Source organism: Rhipicephalus microplus, chromosome 9 (genome assembly GCF_043290135.1).
Source record: "Rhipicephalus microplus isolate Deutch F79 chromosome 9, USDA_Rmic, whole genome shotgun sequence".
NCBI lineage: Eukaryota > Metazoa > Arthropoda > Arachnida > Ixodida > Ixodidae > Rhipicephalus > Rhipicephalus microplus.
The window spans coordinates 3,968,922-3,994,501 of NC_134708.1; the positions used below are offsets into that span (position 1 = coordinate 3,968,922).

The following is a 25,580-nucleotide window of genomic DNA, read 5'->3' on the forward strand; positions in this document are numbered from 1 at the left end:
AAAAATTTTTGATGTGACCTAGTAAAGTGCCCTATAAGAAGTAAATAACAAAAAAAAAAAAAACTAAAACCACATGGATATATTGTTTTATCTACACTCTTATGTTCCCTTGATAACACCCTAGGACACTCACATTCATTTTTCATCGTCCTAGGGCTGTACAGATGCACCTCCTGTACCTTACGCATGTGAGCGGAAGCTGAAGAGATGCCGCGCAGACGACGCTACCCGGATGAATACATGTGGAGAGGGTAATCAGCCTTCCTATTGACTAAAAGAATTTGTAGCCTTGTCAGTAGTGAAGGGACCTTCTGAGATGAGCATTGGTTGCACCCCATAGAGTTGCGAAAGCTCAATTTTTTGTCCGTTCACATGAATACAGGCCTCGGACTGTACTAGAAAGCAAATTTGAGATTAAATAACAATCATATAGGTGCAACATTAAAGATTGGCATTTATAGGCACTTAGTAAAACATTTTCACTCGCTTTAATCTGAGACTCCAGAACCTTTGCATTGAATCTAACAAATTTGACGAATTTGTGGATGGTAAATAATAACACACATCACAAAGAGGCAATTCAGAGTAGAAAAGCTTGTTTGCACTTATAAGAATATAGGCACAAACATTAAAAATGTGCATTTAGAGGCACAATAAAAACGCTACAAAAACTCTTCTTGACCTCTAATTGATGCTCATATATCAAAGTGGCATGATAGAAACGAAAAAACAAAAAAATAGTCATTTGGCTGTAATCCGTTCTCTAGTCATGACAAATATGCAAACTTCTCATTATATGATGTATACTATTCGAATATGACTCAATACTGTTACATGCATGCATATTGATATTCTAGGGGGCGACGCGTGTGTGTGCCTGACGAGGAAGACGAAGGGTTGTCTCCGCTGGATCGCTGATGAACTGGTCACGCCATTACCGCTGGTTTCAAATATATGTCTGTTCTGAACGGGGTCTGTTCTTTTCCGTAACAATATTATGTGACGAAACCTCTTTTCACTTCAATTTACCTTCCAACCTCAAATTTTTATTCACAGAAGCCTGGTCAGCAGTCATAATAATTTTGTTTTTCCTTCTTTGGAAGTGTAGCTCTTTTTATTGTAGGATTGCTCTTGTATTTTTACATTGTGTATATTTCTAGCACTATGGAATGAATGAAAGGTCGTTTCGTTTACACTAAAGGGGACTTTACTTTTAGCCATAGTACAGGAATTGATGTGGATAACACTTCAGTACCTTTTCAGTGATGTCATCATGCAAGGAATGTCACCTACCTTAGCTCCACTAGTTGGCACTATAAAACACGGCATGCACGGCATCCCGCAGTGGCCGAAATAACTGTGCAGCTTATGGTACTAAAATGGGCCACGTCCATTCAGCTTACGGTATCATTTGTCGAAGGGAAAGTGAGCGATTACTAGCTAAAATTTTACTGCAAGTTCCCTACTGAGATTGTGCGTTATATCATTCCCAATGTGCAGTCGCAATGTATGAAGCAGAACGCAGTTTCTTTAAATCTTTGTCGGCATCGCACGCCCCTATGGCAGGCATGTGTGATCTCTACAAGGCGCCTGCACACTGGAAATAGTGTACATATACACTCAAACCTCGATATAACAAAATATTGGTTATAACGAAGCAAAAAAATGCCCTTGCAATAAATATGGTGTTACAAATATATCTTTTATAACGAATTTTTGGATACGACAAGGAACTTCTTTTGCTGTAAGATGCCACTTCGTTATAATTTTATGAGAGACATGCACTGGGCAGCAATTTTTGTCCTCTTATAAACAAGGTACCACGCAAGCATTTCCTTATCAACCCGCACTTCAGTGTAGGCACACTGGTGTCAGTGTCTCTCATGAAGGGGTTCGACTGTACCACACATTCTAAGTAGTTGGGTGTCTTTTTTTGATGATTGTGCTTCAGTGCTATGATATGTCTGACAGCAAACAACACCATGCCCAGCTTGCTTCCTGAAAGTTCCATGCCATAGTGTTTGGCGCACATGTTGGCAGGAGCCTTGATTTTTCTAGGCTTGTGCGAATATTCGAATTGTTAGAATATTCCAATCAATATTTGAGTATTTGAATTTGCTTCAATTCGAATTTAAATTATCAAATATTTTCGAAGTATTCGCAACGAACGAATAAATGTATATTAGTCTGTGTGTAACCACCTGCAAGGGTGGTTTCACTGCAACGTAGGGTGCTAAGCCAAGAAAGCACTTTATCAAAAAAAAAAAATCACTTTGCCGCGAAGCCCCCTTCAAATTTAAAGGGTCCCTGCAACACTTAATGAGCATGTTCAGAAAACGCTGCTGCGCGGTAGTCAAGGCTACCGAGAACACGCGAGGCAAATATTATAGCACAGCATGCGGCCTGTAATTCGCAATATTCAAATCTGAAAATTGCTTTACTCTCGGCAAATGACACTACAAGCTCAAAAATAACTTGCCACAGCCAAGAAGGAATATACAGCTATGGTCACAGACACTGGCTGATTTGAGCGTGGCGTGCTCGTCATTACCGGGGCCGCCACGGGAGACCGCCAGTTGTCCTAGAGTATGCGCACGATCGCACTAAAAAGCCACCTGAAAATTGCTTTATTCTCTTGGCAAATGACACTACAAGCTCGAAAATCACTTGTCACAGCCAAGAAGGAATATACAGCTATGGTCACAGACACTGGCTGATTTGAGCATGGCGCGCTCGTCATTACCGGGGCCGCCGCGGGAGACCGCCAGTTGTCCTAGAGTATGCGCGCGATCGCACTAAAAAGCCACCTGAAAATTGCTTTATTCTCTCGGCAAATGACACTACAAGCTCAAAAATCACTTGTCACAGCCAAGAAGGAATATACAGCTATGGTCACAGACACTGGCTGATTTGAGCGTGGCGCGCTCGTCATTACCGGGGCCGCCGCGGGAGACCGCCAGTTGTCCTAGAGTATGCGCGCGATCGCACTAAAAAGCCACCTGAAAATTGCTTTATTCTCTTGGCAAATGACACTACAAGCTCAAAAATCACTTGTCACAGCCAAGAAGGAATATACAGCTATGGTCACAGACATTGGCTGATTTGAACGTGGCGCACTCGTCATTACCTGGGCCGCCGTGGGAGACCGCCAGTTGTCCTAGAGTATGCGCGCAATCGCACTAAAAAGCCGCGTATTGGAAAAAAAAAAAAGAGGTGCTCATGGTCACAAGGTGCGTGTGACGTAATTTCTTTCTCCGTGCCATTCGTCCCTGCTCAGCTTCTAGGTATTTTGTCAGGATGAGAAGAGAGAATGCAATTGCAGTGTGCAACAAATTTTCGGAACTCTGCTTGTACTAAATTGATTCTAGAAACTTTGCAGCAGTAAATATGTGAGGCAACAAGCATGTTTACTGGCTCTATAGCTACTTGAAAAAGTGTTGCGGGGCCCCTTTAAAGGAACATGTTATTCTCAAATCAATTGATTTTGTTAAGCATGTTATGATGGCTTATATGCTCCTAGTATAATAAATTTTAAAACATTAAGTATCTTACAGGTTATCACTCGCATCCTACCCAAACTACTAGTCAAGCTTGTTTAGACTTCCACTGAAAGAAAAAAAAAGGAATTTGCATAGAGCCCCTATTTCAATTCAAAAGAAATATTGCGCAGGTTAGTTAGGTCATGATCAATATTCCCTTTTTCTTTATGTGTCATATGTACCATTCGAATTCAATTCGAAATTATTCCATCAAAATCACTATTCGCTTAGAATTTGCTTTGAACCTAAAATTCATTATTCGCACGAGCCTAGATTTTTCTCACCATGTTCAAAAAAAGTGTTTCAGGGCCCCTTTAAACACGCATATAATTCACATTTTGAATGATCGGCACTTCTCGGATTAACTGCAATTACACTTGAGCAATGAGACGTGCAGAGCAGACAATGTTCACTCACTGCCCGTCTCACGATCCCTGCTATCCTCGTGGTTCTTGAGCAGCTCGTCCTCGCTGTCTCCATAGTCGGCCATGTCCGGTTTCTCGTCAGCTGCTTGGGATGGGGCTGCATTCTGGAATCTCAATCAATTAACAGACTGCCCATAAAAGGAGGAAACCATCTTGACTAACTTTCTCTTACGGACACTGTACTACATTTCAGAATAGAGAGCTGAGCTAGTTTGTAAGTATTCTTGCTAGGAAGAGAAAATACACGAAGACATGCGATATGCGAACAAACTTACCAATCTGGCACATAAAAGATAAGTATGAAGGTATACGATTTCGTATTGACTTAATCGGCGGTCGGCTTATGCATGTGCTACCACTATTATCGATATGCCATGCCTCAACCTCACAGGCTAAACAAAGTAAAAATTAGATACGATGGTAGATGTTTTTATTAGATGTTTTTACGGCTGCCAATAGTAATCCAGGTAAGATTTGCGCCATTGTGCAGAGAAAAAATGAAAGAAAAAAAGACAGAAAAAAGACCGATATTTGTTTTTCAAATCACACCAACAAATTCACACAAAAAAGTCCCTTTCAGCTCTGGGCACTTTTATGTTGGAAAGATGGGCAATAACCAGAGATTATTGGGATATAAGGGATCGCTAGCCAAAGGCCCACCATCAATCTTTCTTTATATTGCAAAAAGTGTAAGTGCTCGCCGAAATTCAATGAATTCCCAGTTTTGTATTGCTATGGGAATGAAGAAACATGACTGATGATAGGTACATATATTGATAATAGTGGTAGCACATGCGTGAGCCAACTGTCTATCTCTCATGTAGACCACTAGTCATGCCAGGCTGATAAGTTAGGTCACATATCGCATGGGGCGTGCGTGGATAAGCCATAGTGTACATCTTTCCTGGTTGATAAGCAAATGTGATGTCCTGACTTTCCGCTTGTGTCCGTGTTTGCATGCATTGTCTTTTAGGATGATCAATCAAAACACTGCAAAAGAATGTGCTCAAACAGATAAGCTCCGGCTGCTAACTTAATCAGACACAAGAAAGCAACGAAAACCACGACTTGGATGTGACAAGAGCTATTTTGCCAGGTTTCTGCGATGGGAACATTGCCCACGTATTACTATCGAATACCAAATTCAGGTTGTCCAAAAACTGGAATGATGCACACCATTATTTTGTTTATTTTTTTTTCTTTCTCATCAAAATGAAAAGCCATTTGTAGCATCACAATTATGGTCGCATTACAATCGAGCAAACATAGAGTAGTTATGGCCATCGCCCCTATTTCTTTTTTCCCCCACTTATGCAGATAGTGCCAGTGGTGTTTGTGGTTGGAGGCATCCATGTTATTTCAAACTATGCAGATCAATTGAAAAATCTTTCACTGAGTGAAAAAATAAACCATTGCGTTACATTTTGCAACTACAGTAGACTCTAAGTAAAGTGAAATCTCTTAAATAAAAGCGCTGCTTAAAAATGAAACAAGTGGGTCCCACAAGTTCGGTTTTATACTTGTATTCCACACTCCTGTTCATCTCTCAGTACATAGAGCCCCTGTTGGATGGCACATAATTTTCTAGTCCCTTCAGGTTTAATGTAATGAGAGTCTACTGTATTTCCAAGTACAGCATAGACCACTTATAACGCAAGTTGCGAATATCCGCACTAAAACCTTTTTCAGGGCCCCAACTGCGCAGAACATGTTGAGCAACAGCCATGAGTGTTCAAGAATCGAAGCGTGCAATTGCATGCGTGGTGCTTACAACCTTTTAAATTTGCAATTGTTAAAAAAAATTAACATTCAAAGACACGTGTTGCGAACGAAATGAACACAAAAAGTGGGAAAGAGGGTGTACCAAAATAAAGTAGCATCACAGAAATTCGCTGACTGCTTCTCAGACCTCTTCAATTGTGAGCATTACACTGCAACTATGTTCAATCACATCCGAAATTTCATGCGCTGAAAGACGCCAATAGTTCGATTTCACGGGCAAGCACTGGATTTCGAAACGTCGCAATCGAACCGTGAACCAACATTCGGGCACTACACGCGCCACCTTCCTTTTCATCAACAATATTCATCCGTACCTGTCAAGTGCAGCCATCACAGAGAGCTTCGTTGATTCTGTACAAAACCGCAAATTAGATAGCATATGACCGACCGCGCAACCAACGTCGATTAAGCCTAGCCTGTCATTTGGTATGTTATCGTGGGAAGTTTGTTCAATACACGAAGGTCCGGCATTGAAAAGACCGCACTCAAGCACTGGACCAAGAACGGCGTGCGTGATACAAAGTTCACATCCGTGGCCTGGAGATCAACGACGACGAAAATCCGCCAAACTAGACTGCACACTAGTCGCAAAGGCGAAAGCCCACGCAGAAAGCTATGAAAGGTTTTAAATTTACGGTAGCTAATCAGATATCTGCAGCAAGCATGATAACGACTATGCTTTACTTGGCAGGAATTTGTTAAGTGCAGTTGATAAGGATGGCATTGCACACGCCCCGTTGCGCTGCGCACGCCCAGGGCCACGCTAGCAATGCTAATCTGACCGCGCCAGTTCAACGGCTTATGCGTCACCAATACTTGGCGAGCCCGCGCAGCACGCCTCAGTCTTTTTTTTTTTTTAACCTTCCCTCCGCCTTTCATTCGTTCACTCCGCGTCTCCTCCTTTTTTTGTAAAGTCGTCGTCGCTCACTCCCAGCGGCGCACCCAGCGCACCTTCTTTTAGATACGCAGTCACTACCGCGATTGTGACACAGATTTTCTGGCAACCACATTATAACCGATCTCTCATCCTGAGGGACTGCACAATAAGTGGTACGCACATACATGGGGTCCTAGGGGAGGGTGAACAGGAGTAAAAAAAGACCACATTGTAACTGGTTCTGCACTATAAGCAGTTACGTTATAAGTGGCCTACACTGTATTTTGAACAAAAACTGCGCAAGCACATAAAAAAAAAGAAGACAAGAGAGGAAACATGCACAGTGTTGTCCGTCTTCTCATTCTTGTCTGTGTTTTTTAGCTGTTTTTTTTTCTCCAGGAGATGAATAAGCACTAACTAGCCCAATTTGCTATTTTGCAGCCATTTTCACACACTGCACAGCTAAGAGCAAGCTATTGCAACAGTGAAAACTATGCATCAACACTTGGCACACGAACCACTTTGTGGGCGACGTTAAAACTGTAGCAGTGGCACCATGGCCTCCGATATCAGAGGCCGTGGGAATGTCCCCAACTTTCTAAGCAGATTTCACAAACATGCTACACTTACCTTTACTACTACAGTATAGTCTCCATAATATGATTACGGTTTATGCAATTTTTGCGATGATACGAATTTTAAAGTTGTTTTAGATGGAATACATTATATAAAATACACCGTGGTTCGGTGTAATACAAATGGTTTCCCCAGTCTCCGCGGATGATTTGACTTTGCGATTGACCGCTGCACTTGGCCTCAAAGAGAGTGAATGCGGCAAAAATCGGCGGAATTTTTTTCGCTTAGTGGCCGGAAAAACATGCCGCGAAGCCGACACTAAATTATCTGTCTGAGACCAATTTTCCCGCAATAGCAGATCGCTTTTGGCTTTGACTACACCGGCTGCCCTAGCTCTCAAACCACGTGATGTAAACAACCAGCCGCAAATTCAATGTGGCGCAAAGGCGTCGGCAGTTGATCATGTAGGCACTATCGCGAACTACCTGCACAGCATGTCAGAGCTCACAGCCTTGACAAAGGCTGTGAGCTCTGAGAGAGTCTGCTTTGGGTTACGATCGCTGAGAACACTGGAAGTAAACAAAAGTGCAGCAGCAGAAACCGCCTGTCCTAACGTGTCTCGCTTTTGCACTGCTGGCTGAATCCGTCCCCACCGGTGCGTCTACTTGTGTCGTTGCTGCTGACCGATTTTTCTCATGCAGACTTTGCAGCACAATTTTCCAGCAAAGGGGCCAACAACTGCCCAGAACACGAAATGAGATGACTGCACGGAAGATTGTCCCTCATAGCGACTCAAATTAACCCTGTTTTTCTCGTGAAAAGTGAAGTTATATTTTTATTTCTTCATTAAAAAGTGCGGAAACAGCTTGTGGCACAACCTGGTGGCAGAAACTTCAATTATCCGAGTTGCCCTGTTACGTGACCATAAACCAGTGTACGTGGTCAACGATTTTCCTGTTAGTATTAAAATATTGTTTGCTTTTATATAGTAACAGATATTACTCCATAAGATGTATTTATATACTTGCATTAGTAGTGTGCAGTAAAGTGGGGCTGCCTGCGCATGACAATGATCCCGTGCTCGCCAGCGCATCTTGAGCAACTTTTCTATGTGCTCATAAAACTGTGCATGCAGTTTCTAGGTCGCTAAGATTTTGGGGTGACGCGGTTCTTTTAGGGGCGAAGCTCCTTGAAGCGGCATCCGTTCATCCCTTGTCATAGTCGTAGTGCGTAACCAGTCTTACGCTTTGACCTGCAAGGTGCTGCCGGTGGGAGATTTCTCCTGTGTGTTGTTGAACAATAAAAAATACGCAGCTTGCACATTAACTAAAGGTCGAATTCTTCTGTCTCTCATTCCCCATTAGCAGCCATTGGCATGTACATTGAGCACTATCTCATAAAAAAGGGTTGCTACGTTATGCTTGCTGGGCGTAACCTCCTTGGTTTTAGAAAGGTTTAGCGAGCGTTGGGCCGCAGTGCCATGAATACAGTGAACTAGTATATACCATGAACTGGAGGTGGTTAAAGGTGGGAAGTAGACACGAAGCGCAAGCAAGAAAGTGTGCGTGTGCCTCCTCTCGTTCAGTCCTTGGAATGTCCGCTGGATGGTGGTGCTTCTATATGCGGAATATATGATGAACAGATGCGAGATGGTGGTACTTGGAGTGTTGACTATATGGACGAACGGACACACAGACAGATAGATGGATGGACGCACGGATGGCTGCACAGACGTATGGACGCATGAACGGACGCAGGGACGGACGCATGAACAGATGCACGGACGAGCGGATGGACGCACGGACGGTAACACAGACGGACGCATGGACGGACAGAAGCAAGAACAAATGGACGGACGGATGCTTCGCCCCACTCACCATCATTCACCCCGTGGATATGCTGCCATTTTTTTTAGCTACACTTTGTCTCAGAAATGATGCACTGTGACCTTTTCAGTGGCTGGCCTTGGCTCATGTGAAGAGAGGGTAACGACGAAGAGACAAGCCATCCACGACACAAGTGCATCAACCTTGGGCGCAAGCGCACGCAATGCAGTACAAATACAGGGAAGCTGTATAAAGCCACATCGTCTAATTGTAATGGCTTGTTATTTTAAAAAATAGCTTTAAAGCTCAGAATAAACATGGTTAAGCACAGTTACAAGAACTCCTGCGAAAGCAGAACAATGACATGCACAAGTGCCTAGAAGGGCTACTGGCATCACTATCGATTCTCAGCATTGCTGGACAAAAAGGCACATCGGTGTTCAGAGCCTTTCAAATAAAAAAAAAATACTGCTTATAAAATACCTAAGTGCTTTTGGGAGTAACTACTGCAGCTTTGAATACTGCGAAGGGTAAGCTTTCGGTTGCGCCGGAAAAAACTGGGTCGAAAAAAAATCACTTGTTGGTCCCTTTAAGCGCGGCGAAGCGAGTGAATTTCCAACGAGTTTGGCCACTTTCGCTTCCTTTGATGTCAAGTGTGAACATGTCGCGGAAGCAGCATGAGTGAGGAAACCGCGGCACTTTATAGAGAAGATGGTGAAGGCAGGAAAGTTCAAAGAAACATCTTCGACTTTTCCAACAAGAAGCAGTTGCCAAAAAAGCTCTTGTTAATCTTCATTATCAGTCTTACCTTGTTTTTGGTTCATACAAATTCGAGATGATAGGGATATATTACATGCTCCTTTCGAATTCGTATCATTGAGAGTCAATTGTATTGCAAAAATTGTAGCCTTATATGGTATGTTACAATTAATTTGATGTTGACAGGACTAACTGAATTAGCCCCAATAAAAAATTGAAAAGAAAGCACGAAACTTGGCAGTATTTACCCACGATTTTAACAAGGCGCTCAATTGAATTCACTTTTTATTGCTTCAACATTGAAAACAAACATAGAAGTGAAAATGGTGATTATGAACCAATTAGAAATTACACCTTGAGCAAAAATGTGGTAGCTTGAAAAAAAAAGGAAGGTGCAGACACACCTGTGTATTGATGGGAAATTCCTTGGCCAGGCGCATCACCATAGATTCCAGATAGAGTGGAAGGCTCTTTATGGGCTGGTTGCTGCTCGTGAAAAAGTGTGGGGACTTCTGCGAAAGTAGCCGCAAGGCCCGCCAGCCTGAATTGCTCTTGTAGATGCTCCTGGAACAGACATCAACAGCAGGCTTAGATAAATTTCACAGCCGACGCATTCTTTGCGAGGGCACTCAAGGGGCACAGATTTCATTGCACTTGTCGTTTCAGCTCAGAAACCATGATATTGCTGTACTGACGCGATTTTGAGACATCACAAAAGGAATATATATATTTTTTTTTTAGTATGCAGTGTCCTCCACACACTAGTCATGCCAACATGTACCAAACCTTTTCTCTGATTTCGAAGTTTTTGTCGTGGAGCTCAGCATGCCAGCCCCACCACAATGGTCCAGACTAGTGAACACAGTTCCACTGAAGAACCGTTCGATTTGCCTGCACCACATGACCCAGTTCACGAGGTGCTGCATTAACGACCTCTGAACCCTGCCATTCGTTTCAAAAGGTGCAGATGAGGTGCAGCACTGATTTACAATTTTCCTGCACCTCCTACACTGACAGTGCTGGCTCGGTGCAGTCGTGCTTGCAGCTCAGCAGACGTAGGCAACGTACCTGCCTCTACTAATGAGGTGCGTTTTTCAAGATGTTTGCACCTCATAAACTGTCCGCGTAATGCAGTTTGCCATTGGTCAGTTCTAGTCGTACAGTGTAAACTAAGCGAACAGAAATAAGGCCTGCACCTTGTTGGCACATCGTCATTCATTTTGGGTGTTGCACTGTTCCTGCATCGCTGAACTCGCACTGCACAATTTCTGAACTTGGTGCGCACAGCCATGATGCGATTCTGACTGGTGCAGGTCTTCCGTTTGCTAACTGTGCGTCCTGCATGTAGCTTATATCACAGAAATCACTCTTGCTGGAGATAATTGTTGTTTACGTGTCAGATGGCAGGTTGGCCGCTATTACATCACCAACTTCTGTCTGATCACACCGACATGACACGTCACTGAGAAGCTGCCTCCTTGATATTGAAACTGAAAGTGTATAATAAAGTACTTATATTAAATAGACACACTAAGCATTTCCAGGCACCACCATACTTTTTTTAGAGTTCTCGAAACCTATGTTCCCATTTACAGCAAAAATCCCAAAAATCTTTAAAATACGTGTCAGTACTCCTTTAAGGTAGGTCAACACCTTCAAAAAAAATTTCCCAGTTTTTGTCCAAAAGTTACAATTATAATATTGGTTTTGAAAATTTTTAAAATTAAAATGATGAAATAGCTAAATATGTAAAAAATCAAATTTATAAAAATCAAATAGGGCTAAAATATGCATGTTGCACCAATAGTGATAACTAAAAAACTTTTAGTACAACTCAAACACAATTTGGCAGTGAACACAACACCCTGTGCATCCACGATCATCATATCTTCATGTTTGGGCGCGTTAATTTTTATTTGTTTGTTTATTTATTTATCAAATACTGTGGACACGTGGCCAGAGCAGGGAGGGCAAATAAACTGGTACAACAGTGAACATGTTCAAAACAAAATGAATAAACGAAATAACAACACTAATACAGAAATAGAGTGAATACGTTTTACAAAAAAAATTAGTAACAATCAGAATTTTGGTGTTGATTCGATTACACAATTCCATTCAGTTATTGTACGAAGGAAAAAAAGTTCTTAAATGTGTTCGTTCTCATGAAGTAGGGTGGTAATGCATTTTGTCTACAGTGATGAGTGGTTAGGTTAATAGGGGCGACAGATATAGAAATAAGTCTAGTGGTGAATTGTTCATGTAAACTAGCTTAAAAAACTCCAGTCTGTGCTTCTGTCTTCTCATATCGAGTGATTCAATGTGGTTAATTTTTTAAGTTCTGTGGGTGAATCCTGTCTTGAGATTTTGTTAAATATAAATCTAACTGCCTTTCGCTGCACTCTCTCGAGGTTATTGATATTAGTTTTTGTATAGGGATCCCAAACAATACATAGATATTCTAGTTTGGTTCTGATTAAGGCATTATAGCTTAGCAGTTTTACATTAAATAGTGCTTTTTTAAATTTGTGTAGCATAATTTTCTGAATGCTGAGGTGCGAGTATTACTTATGTGGTCATTCCATGTTAACGTGTTGTTAAAGATGACTCTTAAGCACCTGTATTGGGTTACTTTATGCAGGGGGGATGAACTTAGTTGATACGTATAAAGCAAAGGTGATATCTTGTGTCATTGACATTAGCACACTTTTCTCTCTTAGTGTCATTTCCAAATGCATGCACCATTCAAGAATATTATTTAAACTACTATGCAAACTAAATTGGTCATTAATAGAATTAATGTCTTTAAAAAGCACCCAATCATCGGCAAATAATTGCATCTGGACACCACCTTCAACCATATCAACAATGTCGTTAATGTATATATTAAAGAGGAGAGGGCTGAGGACACTGCCCTGCTGCACACCTGATGTGACTGGAAGTGAACCCAATTCTTCACCATTAATTCCCACGAATTGGGGCCGGTTTGTCAGATATGCAGCAACCCAAGAAATTAACAATCCTGGGATTCCTGCCTTTTCAAGTTTCAGAATCATCGTGAGAGACAGTATCAAAATCTTTTCAGAAGTCTAGAAAAATTATGTCAATTTGTCCCTTTTTGTCAAGAGTTGACACAAAAAAAAAATGAACAGTGATCAGCTGTGTGATTGTCGAATTCCCCCTTCCTAAGCCCATGCTGACAATTAATTAAAACAGAATGCTTCTTTAAATATGCAGTTACGTTGTTTGCTATTATATGTTCTATAAGTTTGCAGCATGATGAGATTAAAAAAATAGGACGGTAATCTTCAACGAGAAGACGATCTCCCTTCTTATGAATCGGTGCAATGCGCGCTGTCCTCCAGTCACTCGGTAATTGTGACAACAACAGTGACGTACGAAATATTATAACACGAAATTTTGATAAGTTTACCGCATACATACGAAGAAATGAATGAGGAATATTGCCATGTTTACTAGAAGTTCTGAGTTTAAGGTTTAGCAGCATAGAAAGTACACCCGTTTCCGATACAAAATTTACATCAGAAAAATGCAGCACTGTACAGTTGTGTGAACAATCACTAGAATTAGAAAAAACAATGTGAAAAAAACCTATTAAAGTGATTGGCAAGTTGTAGCTTCTCAGTAACCTTCTGTCCATTCACTGTCGTTCGTGATATTGTTTTTTTTTCTTCTTCTTGCCAATGTAATTCCAAAACTTACTTGGATCATTTTTAATGAAATTGAGCAGGCAAATGGTAAAGTAATAGTCCTTTGAATTAGGCACCGCAAGCACGAGCTCATTTTGTAATTTCGATATCACGTATGGCTGCTCATGTGCCTTCTTCAATCACTTAATCTTGCACTTCATATAAATAATGTTACGGTTGATCCATGGTGTTTGCTTGTGAACTCATTTTTTTTATTTGGTATGAATTTGCCTAGAAAAAACTGACGCATATCTTTGAGGCGAGTCCAAAGTATGTTCACATTATTCTCGTCAAAATCAGTTAAGCAGTTTTCTAAGTAATGAATCACACATGCGTCATTTGCCCGAGAATAATCTTTGATAGAATGGGCGCATGATTTATCAGTTTTTGTACAGGAAGTAAGTAGCAAGGAAATATAGACAAGATTGTGACCTGATAGCCCGGGCTCGACAACTACAGTGAATCGAAAAACTTGCGAGAAAAGAATCCCAGGTCTAAAACTGATGATAAAGAACCTTGCACGCGAGTTGGTTCAACTGCAGCTTGCACGAGATCATGGGTTAACATGATATCAAAAAGTATGTTGACATCCCGGTTGCGATGAAGCTCAGAGTCAAGGCGCACCCAGTTCATACCAGGCACAATAAAGTCACTCACAAGAATAACCTTGCTACTGAAGTACTTATTTATAATACAACATAATTCATGCGAAAATTCAGGGGCGTTATCAGGGGGCCTATACACTGCGAAAAGTACAAAGCTATAGCCCCAAAGCGATACCCTAATGCACAGGTATTCCAACGAGGGTATTATTTCCAGAACAACAGCTTCATAAAAAGAATAAAAAATTTGATATTTGACAAGTTTGTTTTGCACGCCGTTGGCCATAATACAAAAGGTTGGTGCTTGTTATCAATAACTCTGATTCAATGCACAGCTCCACCTATAAAAAACTAGCACACAAAATTTTATGTAAAAATATTGGTTAGAAGTAGAGCTATCATTATTCGCGTAATACTAGAATGCAAGAAATCGTGTTTTGAGAAAAATGACTTTGAATATTTGGATCAAATGTCCGTGCAACAAAAAAGCATGCAATATGCTTTGAAAACACCAGGCTTATAGCTTGGGACCACTTTTGAGGTGGTACAAGCTTTTTTCAAGAGAGACCAAAGAAGTACTTTCTAGGTCATTTTGTGTCTCTAGGTGTCTTGCATCTCCACAACGGGTCCACACTTGGCATATTGAATTGCTAACTTGCGTTTACGCTTATTTCTCGTCCTACACTTTGCCATGCTTCATAAAGTATCATAACTTTCTCTTTAAAAAACCAGAACTAAATCCCAGAACTCAAAATGCAATAGAAAACAACACTGACTGCTGAACGAAAACGGGCGCAACTCAATTACTGGAGTGTTCCAGCCAAATAGTGAACATTTTAAAATAAAATGAGAACGCAAAGTTTCAGTAATGGATGCATCCAACATGGGTTCAAAAAATGATGATACTCTTTGAGCGACTCAAGATAGCTACATAAGTATTTCTCCAAGTATTTTTGAATAAACAGGGCGTCCGAAAATATTAAATCCCCCCCCCCCCTTTTTTTTTTCAAAAAATGCGGTTTTAAAGGTGGTGACCTACCTTAAAAAGAAACGGTCCTGACAATTATTTTATATTCTTCATAAGCTTAAATATAACTTCTGAAGTTCTGGTAAGTTTGTGTGCAGATTTTAAATATGCAATTATTGTGCTAGTATAATAAGTTTATTTTCACGTATTTAACATTTTGTGTACTTTTTGGGAGCTATAGTTAACCTAAACTGGGAGAGCTACAAAGTAAACAAATAAGCAAGTGAGAATGTTTGGGAATTTGTATTTAGGGAAGATGCGATTAAAAAAAAAAGGTTGCAATAATGGGCAGCCTAGGGATATGAAATTTTCACTGTATATATAGGCTTCTATGCTTACATCAAATATGTAATTAGTTTTATAGTAAGTTGCACAGCACAGTCAGGGCAGCAACAGCCGAAATAAAATTTGAAGCAATTTTTGGGGCAGCAAAATGTTACTTTTGGAACACTAAAATCCAAATATGGAGCAGGTTAAGAAAAAAAAGCATCTATTTTTTATCATGAAAGATCAAATTTGGAGCAGTATTAAAAGCTTACATTTAGAAAAATAAAAAAAATATGTACAAACCTTTGAACATCACCTAAATTGTTCAGAGTGAACATGAGCACTGCTATTTCCATAAAAGTAGTATCTTGAACCACCCTACTCTGTAGACTATGATGAAGACCACATTAGCATTTGCCACACCTGTCAAATCTTTAAACATACTTTGAAAATTCATATGTGGTTCTGCCAAGTTGGGAACCCTGATATTCTGGAGATTCCTAAAACTGAAAAGAAGAAGTAGCAAAAAAAAAAAAATCTGACCCAGTTTTTTTAGGGCTACAGGAATGTCATACACAGCTTCAAATGATTGCCAGTAAGCCAGAAATCTTTTTAGACATCATCAATCATACTAGTACTCACAATTACAGGGCGTATAACTGCATGGGGAATAACAAAAAAGTCACAGCTATGCCACAAAGCTGGAGCAATTAATGTGATAGCAACAAATTGGAATGTCACACGAAGAATGGCAAGCAGATCAAAACGTGCCCCGCATTGCTGACGTGCAAATGACGCACAAAATGTACTCACAGGTACAGATGAATGTGAATAAGTGTCTCCGTTGTTACTTCGCTGTGTCTGAAAAGCGTGCCCTTTTCGCAAAAAGAGACTGTGCAGCGAGTGCAGTGACCTTTGTGCACCCGGTAACTACAACAGAATCGTTCCAGTGAAAGCCCTAGGCATACGATTCTGCTCACCGCGAAATAAGCGCACACGCTTGAGCGTCCACCTCTCCCCCTTACCGCGGGGCAAAGTACACGTGGGAGATAAAGGTATAGCGCATGTCGCCACGTCGGGACGATCTGGGAACGCGCGCTCATTGCGCCATCTCAATGCTGAAAACACAATAGTTCCCCCAAGATCGGCATCACCAGCGGTAAGTGGTAGATATAAAAATAACTTGCCGTTTCAACATAGAAGAAGGCGCTCTTTCGTGGCTCAGTGGCTAACACCACGCACTCACAAGCAAAAGGTCGGACTTTTGATTGCATGCGCCGGAGCTTTTTTCTGGATTGTTTTTCTTTCTTGTGTTTTGATATATATAGATAAATTTACATATATGGTGAATGACAGCTGATGCCAGTGCAAAAACCCAGCCAAGAGTGCCCCTATAATTGCACAATAAAAGTATTCTGTGTCTAGTGAGTCACTAACGCTAACAGCCCCTTTCAAATCTGAGTATGCTTTTCCACAAGGCACCGTTGTACTGTGGCAAAAGTGGCTTAAGCAGCATTCTGCATGGCTTAAAATAAGGCCAAAAATTTTTCGAACCGCTACACGCTCTCCCTTTTTTACCACCCCCTCCCCTATTTTTTTTCTTTTAGGAGTTCTCTTCAGGGAGTTGGTCTAAGTTTTTTCAGCTTGTTTACAAAGACTGGCCTTTTTTAGAGAGAGGATGGGGCTTGTAGAGATCTTTAAAGCAAAAGCCTTTAAAGTCTCACTGTCACGAATTTTATCTCGGGAGCGCTTGCAAAGGGTTGGATTAAGAGAGAGCGAGGTGAGCCAGTGGTAACATGGCAAACCCATTTTAATACGTCACAAAAATGGCAAAATCTGACACTCAGAATTCACTCCCGAAAAAGAAACAAGTATGTACACAATAATCGGCTATACAACGAAACTGGAACTAATGCACATCCCATACAAGTTCAGTTTTAAGCCTAAACTGACCCTAGCCAAAATGGAGTATCGGTGGCTGCTCTCATGCGCTCTCGCAATAATAGAACATTCTCACTGTTCATATGTCACCTTCAGGATTCAACGATCCACTCATCTGCATTGCCGGTGTCTCGGTCCTTGTCTCCATTTTCGGCCTCGCTTAGCCCCACTCATCAAGCACTCCCCCGTTGACGCGGCCACTCGGCTGACTGGTGTGGGCTGCTCCCTTCCTAATGTGATGTGGGGGAGCTGCAAGCCCACCAGAAACTGCTAGGCAGGATGCGGCAAGTCCGGGCAGCCTCACTCGGGACCATCTTCAAGGTCGACGGCCACTTCCCGAGCTCTTAGTGCAGACATCCTCAGAACCGGGTGGTAATGCTGCAACCCTTACGGTAGCTACGCTCCTTTCCCACGTATTCGCAGCTCAACGTCCCAACACACGGTGCCAGCTCATCCTCTGAGATTTTTCCTCCAGGCTCGGGTTGCGTGCCACGAGCCTTTCTCCGACCACTCTCTTACATGACTCGGGTGACTCTTTTTCTTCTCCAGCACCATTGCAGCGCTTCCACGTTCACCATGCACATCATATTTCTCCTTTACTCGTGACACTCACGCTCAGGTCCTTCCATCCATCTGTGCCTTCTATCTCAGCCCTCTCATGATACAGACCCATAGCTCTGTGGCTGGTTTGATATCGCAAACTTGGAACGTCGTGGTGAATTTCGTTCGCTATTCTGACGTTGATGCTCAGTCAAATGTAATAATATTGTTACACGACATCGGCAACGAAAGAGCATCATAGACGACGAAGACGATGAAAGCGACCGTGCTTGAGTTGTTGTTGCTGCTGGTCTTCCATCTTGGCTGCAGCTGCCTCTGACTCTCCCTGTATATTTTGTAAATATATTTATTGCATTCATCCTCTCACTCCCGTGACATTTGGTGGTAGTGCGGGGTACAACACGATATAACGGAGCTCCGCAGTGGCCGACACTTGGAATTTTCCGCCATGGCAAACCAGGGACCGGCTCCCGCTGAGGCGACTACAACAACAACTGTTCTTCTTCCGCAGCTAAAAGATCCTGGCACGTTCTGTGGCACGGATGATGTTGACATCAAAGAATGGTTGCCGTTGTACGAACGTACAAGTAAGAATTACCGCTGGGATGAAACTCTTATGTTAGCCAATATCCTGTTCTACTTGAAAGGAACAGCAAAAGTGTGGTTCGAGAACCACGAAGATGAAATTGGAAGCTGGGATGCGTGCAAAGAAAAGATGCGCACCCTTTTCGACAAGTCTGTGGGTAGAAAGGCAGCGGCCAAGAAGGAGTTGGCATCTCGTGCGCAAACGTCATCAGAGTCCTACGTGACTTACATACAGGACGTGCTTGCCCTTTGCCGAAAAGCGGACAACGGTATTAACGAAATGAAAGGTTGTGCCTGAAAGAATATGATTATGAGAGACACCGTAGTGGAGAGCTCCGGAAATTTCAACCACCTGGGGTTCTTTAACATGCACCCAAATCCGTGGTTCTTTAACACGCACCCAAATCCGAGTACACGGGCCTACAACATTTCCGCCTCCATCGGAAATGCAGCCGCCACAGCCAGGATTTGATCCCGCGACCTGCGGGTCAGCAGCCGAGTACCTTAGCCACTAGACCACCGTGACGGGGCAGTGGGTGTTGCAGACTGATATGCTATTGCCCCATAGTCCAGGCGAGTACGCATGAGGCTTGTATACTAATTGGTCAGACACTTCTTGTCACTTGCCCAGGTAGTGTGTGACAACACTTTTAGAACATTCATGGCTTTTATGCACTTGTTTTTTAGATACTTGATGTGGGTATGAAGGTTAGCTTGGCGTCCAATATTAGGTTTAAGAATTTGTGTTCAGTATTAACAGAAAGACGTTGCCCATGCTGTTGAATATCGGGTTAGGAATGAATGCCTCTCTTCCTGGAGAACAAAACACACTTGCTTTTCTGTGCATTCAGTCGGAACCCGTTTTCTTCTTCCTAATTGGAGACTTTGTTCAAATCAAGCTGAACCTCATTGATATGTGGGGTTTAACATCCCAAAACCACCATATGATTATGAGAAACGCTGTAGTGGAGGGCTCCGGAAATTTTGACCACCTGGGGTTCTTTAACGTGCACCCAAATCTGAGCACACAGGCCTACAACATTTCAGCCTCCATCGGAAATGCAGCCGCCGCAGCTGGGATAACAAATTGGAAGGTCACACGCAGAATGGAAAGCAGATTGAAACATGCCCCGCGTTTCTCATGCACAAATGACGCAGGAAAAAGGTACAGATGCACGAGAATAAGCTTCTCAGTTGTTACTTTGCTGTGTCTGAAAAGCACGCGCTTTCCGCAAATGGAGACTGCAATAATTGCTGTGACCTTTATGCGCGCGATCACTACAACAGAATCGTTCTAGGTAAAGCCCGAGGCCAGCCAAGACGTACGTTCATCCCCTCCTCCCAGCAATAAAGTTGTTTTCTCTCTCTCCCCTCCTCCCCACCGCAAGATAAGGGCGTGCAAGAGAGCGTCGCTCCCCTCCTCTATGAAGGGAAAAGTACGCGTAAAAGATTAGAGCACGCCTCGCCGATAAATGTGGCTCTGCGTGCTCATTGCAGCATCTTGCTGGTAATGCTGAAAACACGACAAGTCCCGTGAGCACCTGTAAGTGGTAGATATAAATAGCTTGCCCTTCGAACGGTGAAGAACGTGCTCCTCGGTGGCTCAGTGGTTAACGCCTTGCACTCACGATTGAGAGGGCCCAAGTTCCAATTTCGCGCGCTGGAGTCTCTGTTTTTTTTTTCTTTTTTGCATTTTCATATATACATTACATATACAGCGAGTGACGGCGAATCCGACGACGACGGCAAAATCCAGCCGAGTGTGTCCATATAATTGCGCTATAAAAGAGTGTTCCACAGTTACCGCTATGGCTGCTCGCAGTGATGCCTAGCACTTCATTATTTAAATGCACAGATATATCCCATAAAGTGGACGGGGATTCCCCACCGCCATAGCTCAGCGGTGAAGCATCGGGTGCGTTATTTGAAGGTCCCTGCCAGTGGCAAGTTATCTTTCCCTCCACTTTTATTTCATCGCAATAACATTAAAATTACTAATAATAACGTCCCCTATTATTTCCTTAGTATCATTGCCTGTTAGTCCTCAATAATAACAAGCCTATTTAAAGTGAGTGATACATTATATGACTCTCCAAAAAGAGTTATAAACGTGTGTGGGGTCTGGAAATGACGAGCGCACCCCGCTTTTGGAGTGAACGAACGCACTAGACACGGTCGGAACAACACACATTTATTTACCTACTTCTAGAACAATGAAATCGTCAGCCAAATTATTACACTTATTGTGATCAACACGCTAAATAACCTTACACAATATTACGCAACATTCAAAAACGTAACAAACACAAGAACACACTCCACTTACCACGAGGGCCCACCGCAGACGGCCCGCTGTGCCCACGCCTACGGCAGACCCACCGCTAGAGACAAACGTTTGCGCCAACCACCACCAGCCAAAGATAACCACTCATATCTCGTGCCCCGCCACCAAGGCTTGCCACTAGGCGTCACCGCTGGCGCTAGCGTTATAACCATGATGATGATGGTGGTGATAACAATCGTTCACGAGCACCACGCCACCTACCGCTCAATAGTTTTTAGCCCTGAATGCGACCTATGTGAGAGATTTTACAGGGGGTGTTACAACTTTACAAGGGGTGTTAGCTCCCCCACACATGACAGTCTCGTGCGTAGCAAAAAAAAAGTCAAACAACACTTTTTTTTTTTCTCAGAGTGCAGTTGTCTGCTTAGCCATCACTTGAAGAAGTATCCACTACTGCTATGCAGATGCACAAACAATAGTTCAGCAAGCACAAAAACAACACAATTGACCTACTTGGCTCGGCTCTTGGCACCAGCCACCGGGTCACCTTGGTCCATTGCCATGTCGAAGAACTTCTCCAAGCTGGGAACAAAGTCCCGCTTGGGCGATGAGCATGCCTCCCAATTGTCTGGGCACAGGTTCCACAGCCGGTTCATCTCGGTGCTGCAAAGGCACTTAATATCACTTGTGACTCAAAAGAAAGCCGGCATCTTTGTCCCAAAATTAAATGACCTTCAATGTGCTTTCTATCTTTCAGCCAGAGACTTTGTTAGCCACACGGCTGTATACACCTGCTCCACAAAACAGGTGACAACATTGCTTTCTGGTTTATGCTATTGCTGAGCTTTGATGACACTTTCTTGCCAACCCCCATAAGTTTTGCTACCACGGCACTGAAGTGGAGATGTGTTGTTTCTCAAGATGTTTTTTTTTTCAGGTTTAAAACAATTTATAAGCTGAATAATATCACTGTACGAGTATTCCAGAGCTTCACAATACATCAAATTAATATTGAAGATAATTTCTCCAACTAAAGTACAATGTAATGAAGCAGTCAAAATTATTCAAGGACTCCTACAATGAAAAAGCAGTGCAGCAACGTATTTAAAGCACTGAATTGAGTAGTGCTTCACAAGGACGATATGTGCTGATCCCATGGACAGATAGGTGGAGGTAAAAACATCTTCAAATCAACTGCTGTGATTAAGCTATTCAATGGGTGCACGTTGTCATCTATCTTGTACTTCACTCTATCTGGGTCCTTAAGCTCAATGGCCACTTCCTTCCTTATGCCTGCTACTAAACTACTCTTCCCACACTCTCATTAAAAGGAGTTGCATGAACAGATCATGATAATCGCAAGAAATACACATACTCGCCAAGGACAACTCTCTTGCTGGCCATTGCTGCCTTCACCTCATCGCCAAGTTTCCTCTTGGGCCTGTGGAGAGGGCCGCCACACTTAACATCATCTGCAGAACTCAAATCTCAATGCATGTAGCAAAACAAAAAATGGGAGTGAACAGCCTGATATAGTCATTTTCACAAGTTAAACTTCACAAGTCACCACGTGAGATTTAAGACCCAAAGCCCTTACACACAGGTGGAGTAGTGCCTTGCAGGCTTGCCCTCGTTAATCCTTTCAGGCACAACCTGTGGAAAACTGTCCGTACATTTCTTGAATTGATACAACATTATTTCAAGATGCCCAATAGAACATTGCAACCAAAGTAATGTGATAATATGTTCCTTCATGCATGTTACAGTCATACATCTTTATTAAGTTGCAGTTAAATAGCTATTTATCCTGCTCTGCTCTCGCACAAATAAGATGAAATCGCAGGATAAAAATGTATTAAAAGTTTGTTATGTCTACTTTGAGCTAAGAAAAACATGCTTTTCGTATGACCCACAGAAAGCGGCACGTCAAACAACTCGTCGAATATGGTAGTACCTTCAGCGAAGTGATCATATGCAACAAAGTACAATGCAAAATGAAGTTAAGTGAAGATGAATTTACTATGTGGAATGTTGTGAGGGTGCTAACACCCCCAGTAAGTCATTTGCACCTCGTTGCACACGTGTTTCACACATATGCTGCATTTAGAATTCACAACTATCTGGTGGTAGGTGGCATTCTACTCGCGAGCGTTTATAATCAACATCATCATGGGTAGCTCGGTAGCACAGACAGTGATGTCTGGCGGTGAAGCTGAGTGGCGACACATGAGAGATGAGCCGTCCTCTTTGGCATGTGGCGGCTGGTGCAAATGGTGGCCTTCCCGCGGCGGGTTCGCGGGGACGGCACTGTGGGTCGTTTTCCATGGGCCCTCGTGGTGAGTCGAGCGTTGATGATGCTGCCTTTGCGTCACCGTGTTTGTTCTTATGCCAAAAGAGTGTATTAGAATATTGTATAAGGTTGAGTTTAGTGTGTTTAACACTAGTGATGTCTTTGGTTTGGCTGACGAGATTGGTGAGGTAGTTCAATAAATGTGTCGTTTTGCTTAGTCCGACTTGTCTACGATAGGAGTGATCTCATCAAGAACCCACAAGGCTTCCTTCGGCGTATCTAGTTCTTTTTTGATGCAAATGGCAAAAACAAGTGGTGCAAACAATTGTGTACATGGCATGAGGAGGTGGGTACCCAATATTAATAGGGACAAGCATTTCTCACACGCAAATGTGCTGACGAGGCATTGATTGTCTCGGTGTTTCTTTTCACCACGGCCACGCAATGTGACTAGTAACAGTTTGCATAGCGCAGCATCAACTGCAGGGAGGCCATCGCACTCTGTTTTTAATAGTGATGACATCAGACACAAGGTAAATAGTTTTCCTTCGTGGAATTCACCGATATACTCTGTTTCTAGCTTCGAGACATAAAGATTTCGTCGCCTTCTCTCTAAAATATGTTTCTATGTCACTTAGGCTCACTGACGTTATAATGAAGTTCAAACATTCCACCCTGCAAAAGAGTGATGTGAAGAGCAAAAATTTGGGTACAAAGCAAATTCATATATTGAAGTGTGAATGCGAATCGAACAGAATACTTTTTGAATATTTTTTTAATAGTTCAAAGTGAAATCGCGGAAAAGTAACCTTAAGATGGTTCGTAAGCCAATTTTTATGAGATATAGTGACATGAAAGCCTTACTGATGAAGCACTTGTACTTCGCACTTGTGTTATTAAGCCTGAGTAACCAGAGTTTGTCCTCGCTTGATCGGCCTGGCCCTATTGTTTCGGTGTCACCGTGAATCACTTTTGCCCACAAAGACGTGCTTGCGGTACCTGGTGTAGTACTTCTCACCCATAAAGTGGATAAGCCTATTTGCCCCCCCCCCCCCCCCCCTCTTGCAACGGGCACTGTACTGTTTTTGGTGTTGCCGCAGGCAATAGTGTTGTGACCTGTTGAGAGCAGTACTGTGTTCTTGCCACGCTGCGCTCGGCACTATGGCTGTCCAAACGCGCGTGTGCAGAGACGACAGTCAATGCGTGGCCTGTGGCTCGCTAAGACTGAACCCACGCTAGAGGCTGTACTCCTTTGGGATACATGTACATAACAAGCTTGAAAGGCAGATTTATCGCTGTGCAATTTAAAGCATATTATAGATCCGAAATGGTCATTTTCAATCTGACGTGATGCCCTTGCGTGTGAAAGGTTTGCATAAAGCATTGGTTTGCAGGGATAAGTTTTGATGCCTTCTTTCTTTGCCGCAGATGTGGATCTCCTCAGTTGTTAATAGGTCTTTGCAATACTGAGGGGAACAGTGCAAAAAACGGGACAGAGAAAGATTGAACACACGACACAAGCGCTTTGTAATGCCTTGACTCCGTGTGTTTGCATGTCCCATCTTCTAGAATGAATAGTGAGTCAAGCCATGGAACTTGCGCACATTTGTGCTTGTGAGCGAGAGAAAGCTGTACCGAGCCCACCTGACTTCTCGCGCCTGTTCCATAGGACGGGCCTCCTTGAAGTCTGGGCAGCCTTCGTTTTTCCAGGCGTTCCACGACTCCTCCCTCTGAAGAATGTGCTGCACAGAGAATACTGTCAAGCCATTTTGCCCCTCACTCAAGTTCAGCCTCAAAAAGTTACCTTGATGCGAGTGGCAAATCCAGCCCCATCAGGTGGCGTTTCTTCAAGCAGCTGCAAACAAGAAAAAGAAAAACATCCTGCAAAAGGCCTGCAAAACGATCGAGAAGACCTGCAAAAGACCTCAGAGAACATAGACGCTCTTTGAAGAGCACCCCTCAATTTTCATTTAATGTTGAACTGTGATTCGTGCATGGGCCAACCGCAGCTTGAAAGTTTTGTACCAGCACCCTCTTCAAATTATATGTGCGATTTCCGAAGTGTATAGCCTTTCCACGAATGCAGTTCAGTGTATAAGCTGCTGACCTTTGTTAAAACACGACTGTGCGTTTAACTGCATAAATAAATCATAGACAAAAGCCTCAATTAGACGCTTTGCAAGCTGCCCGTACTGTCAACTAGTCTTTTTGACCTGCACACAATTATATATAAATGTGTTCCTCGTAAATAAACCAGCTGTTAGTGAGCACTCGTGTTATGTTGTATGGTTCTTCCTTCGTCCAATGTCTGTTCCTGTACTCTCGATTTGTCGAATCATCAAGAAAATCCTATCCACAGCAAACAACAATGAACATGTGCACAAAGCATAAAAAGCTTTCATCGAACTTGCTGTCTCAATGCATAAATAGCTTGTAAGAGTGAACGACTGGGTCCATTGGTATTGCGTGATTCACAATTGGTAGGCACACAGAAGATTACGTCGTCTTCTTTGCACATACTGTTTCAAA

General features: G+C 42.6%; 1 protein-coding gene and 1 long non-coding RNA gene across 5 annotated transcripts in view; one reads left to right on the forward strand and one right to left on the reverse strand.

Moving 5' to 3' along the window:
- Positions 1–24,742, forward strand: part of LOC142771496 (uncharacterized) — a 35,106-nt gene extending 10,364 nt beyond the window's left edge. The window contains exons 2-3 of one of the 2 annotated variants that reach the window (XR_012885959.1): positions 155–251; positions 24,621–24,742. This is a non-coding gene — a long non-coding RNA (uncharacterized LOC142771496). Of the gene's footprint in view, positions 1–154; positions 252–857; positions 957–24,620 lie in introns of those variants that run through there. The other variant, XR_012885960.1, reaches the window with a different exon arrangement.
- The window catches only part of Hpr1 (THO complex 1-like protein Hpr1), a 74,918-nt gene that overhangs the window by 2,467 nt on the left and 46,871 nt on the right, over positions 1–25,580 (reverse strand). For all 3 annotated transcript variants that reach the window (XM_075872994.1, XM_075872992.1, XM_075872993.1), the window contains exons 13-18: positions 24,856–24,906; positions 24,696–24,793; positions 22,137–22,202; positions 21,275–21,424; positions 10,189–10,348; positions 3,957–4,068 (exon numbers count right to left, since the gene is read on the reverse strand). In XM_075872994.1, coding sequence (XP_075729109.1) covers positions 3,957–4,068; positions 10,189–10,348; positions 21,275–21,424; positions 22,137–22,202; positions 24,696–24,793; positions 24,856–24,906 — 637 coding nt within the window. The remainder of the gene's footprint in view (positions 1–3,956; positions 4,069–10,188; positions 10,349–21,274; positions 21,425–22,136; positions 22,203–24,695; positions 24,794–24,855; positions 24,907–25,580) is intronic.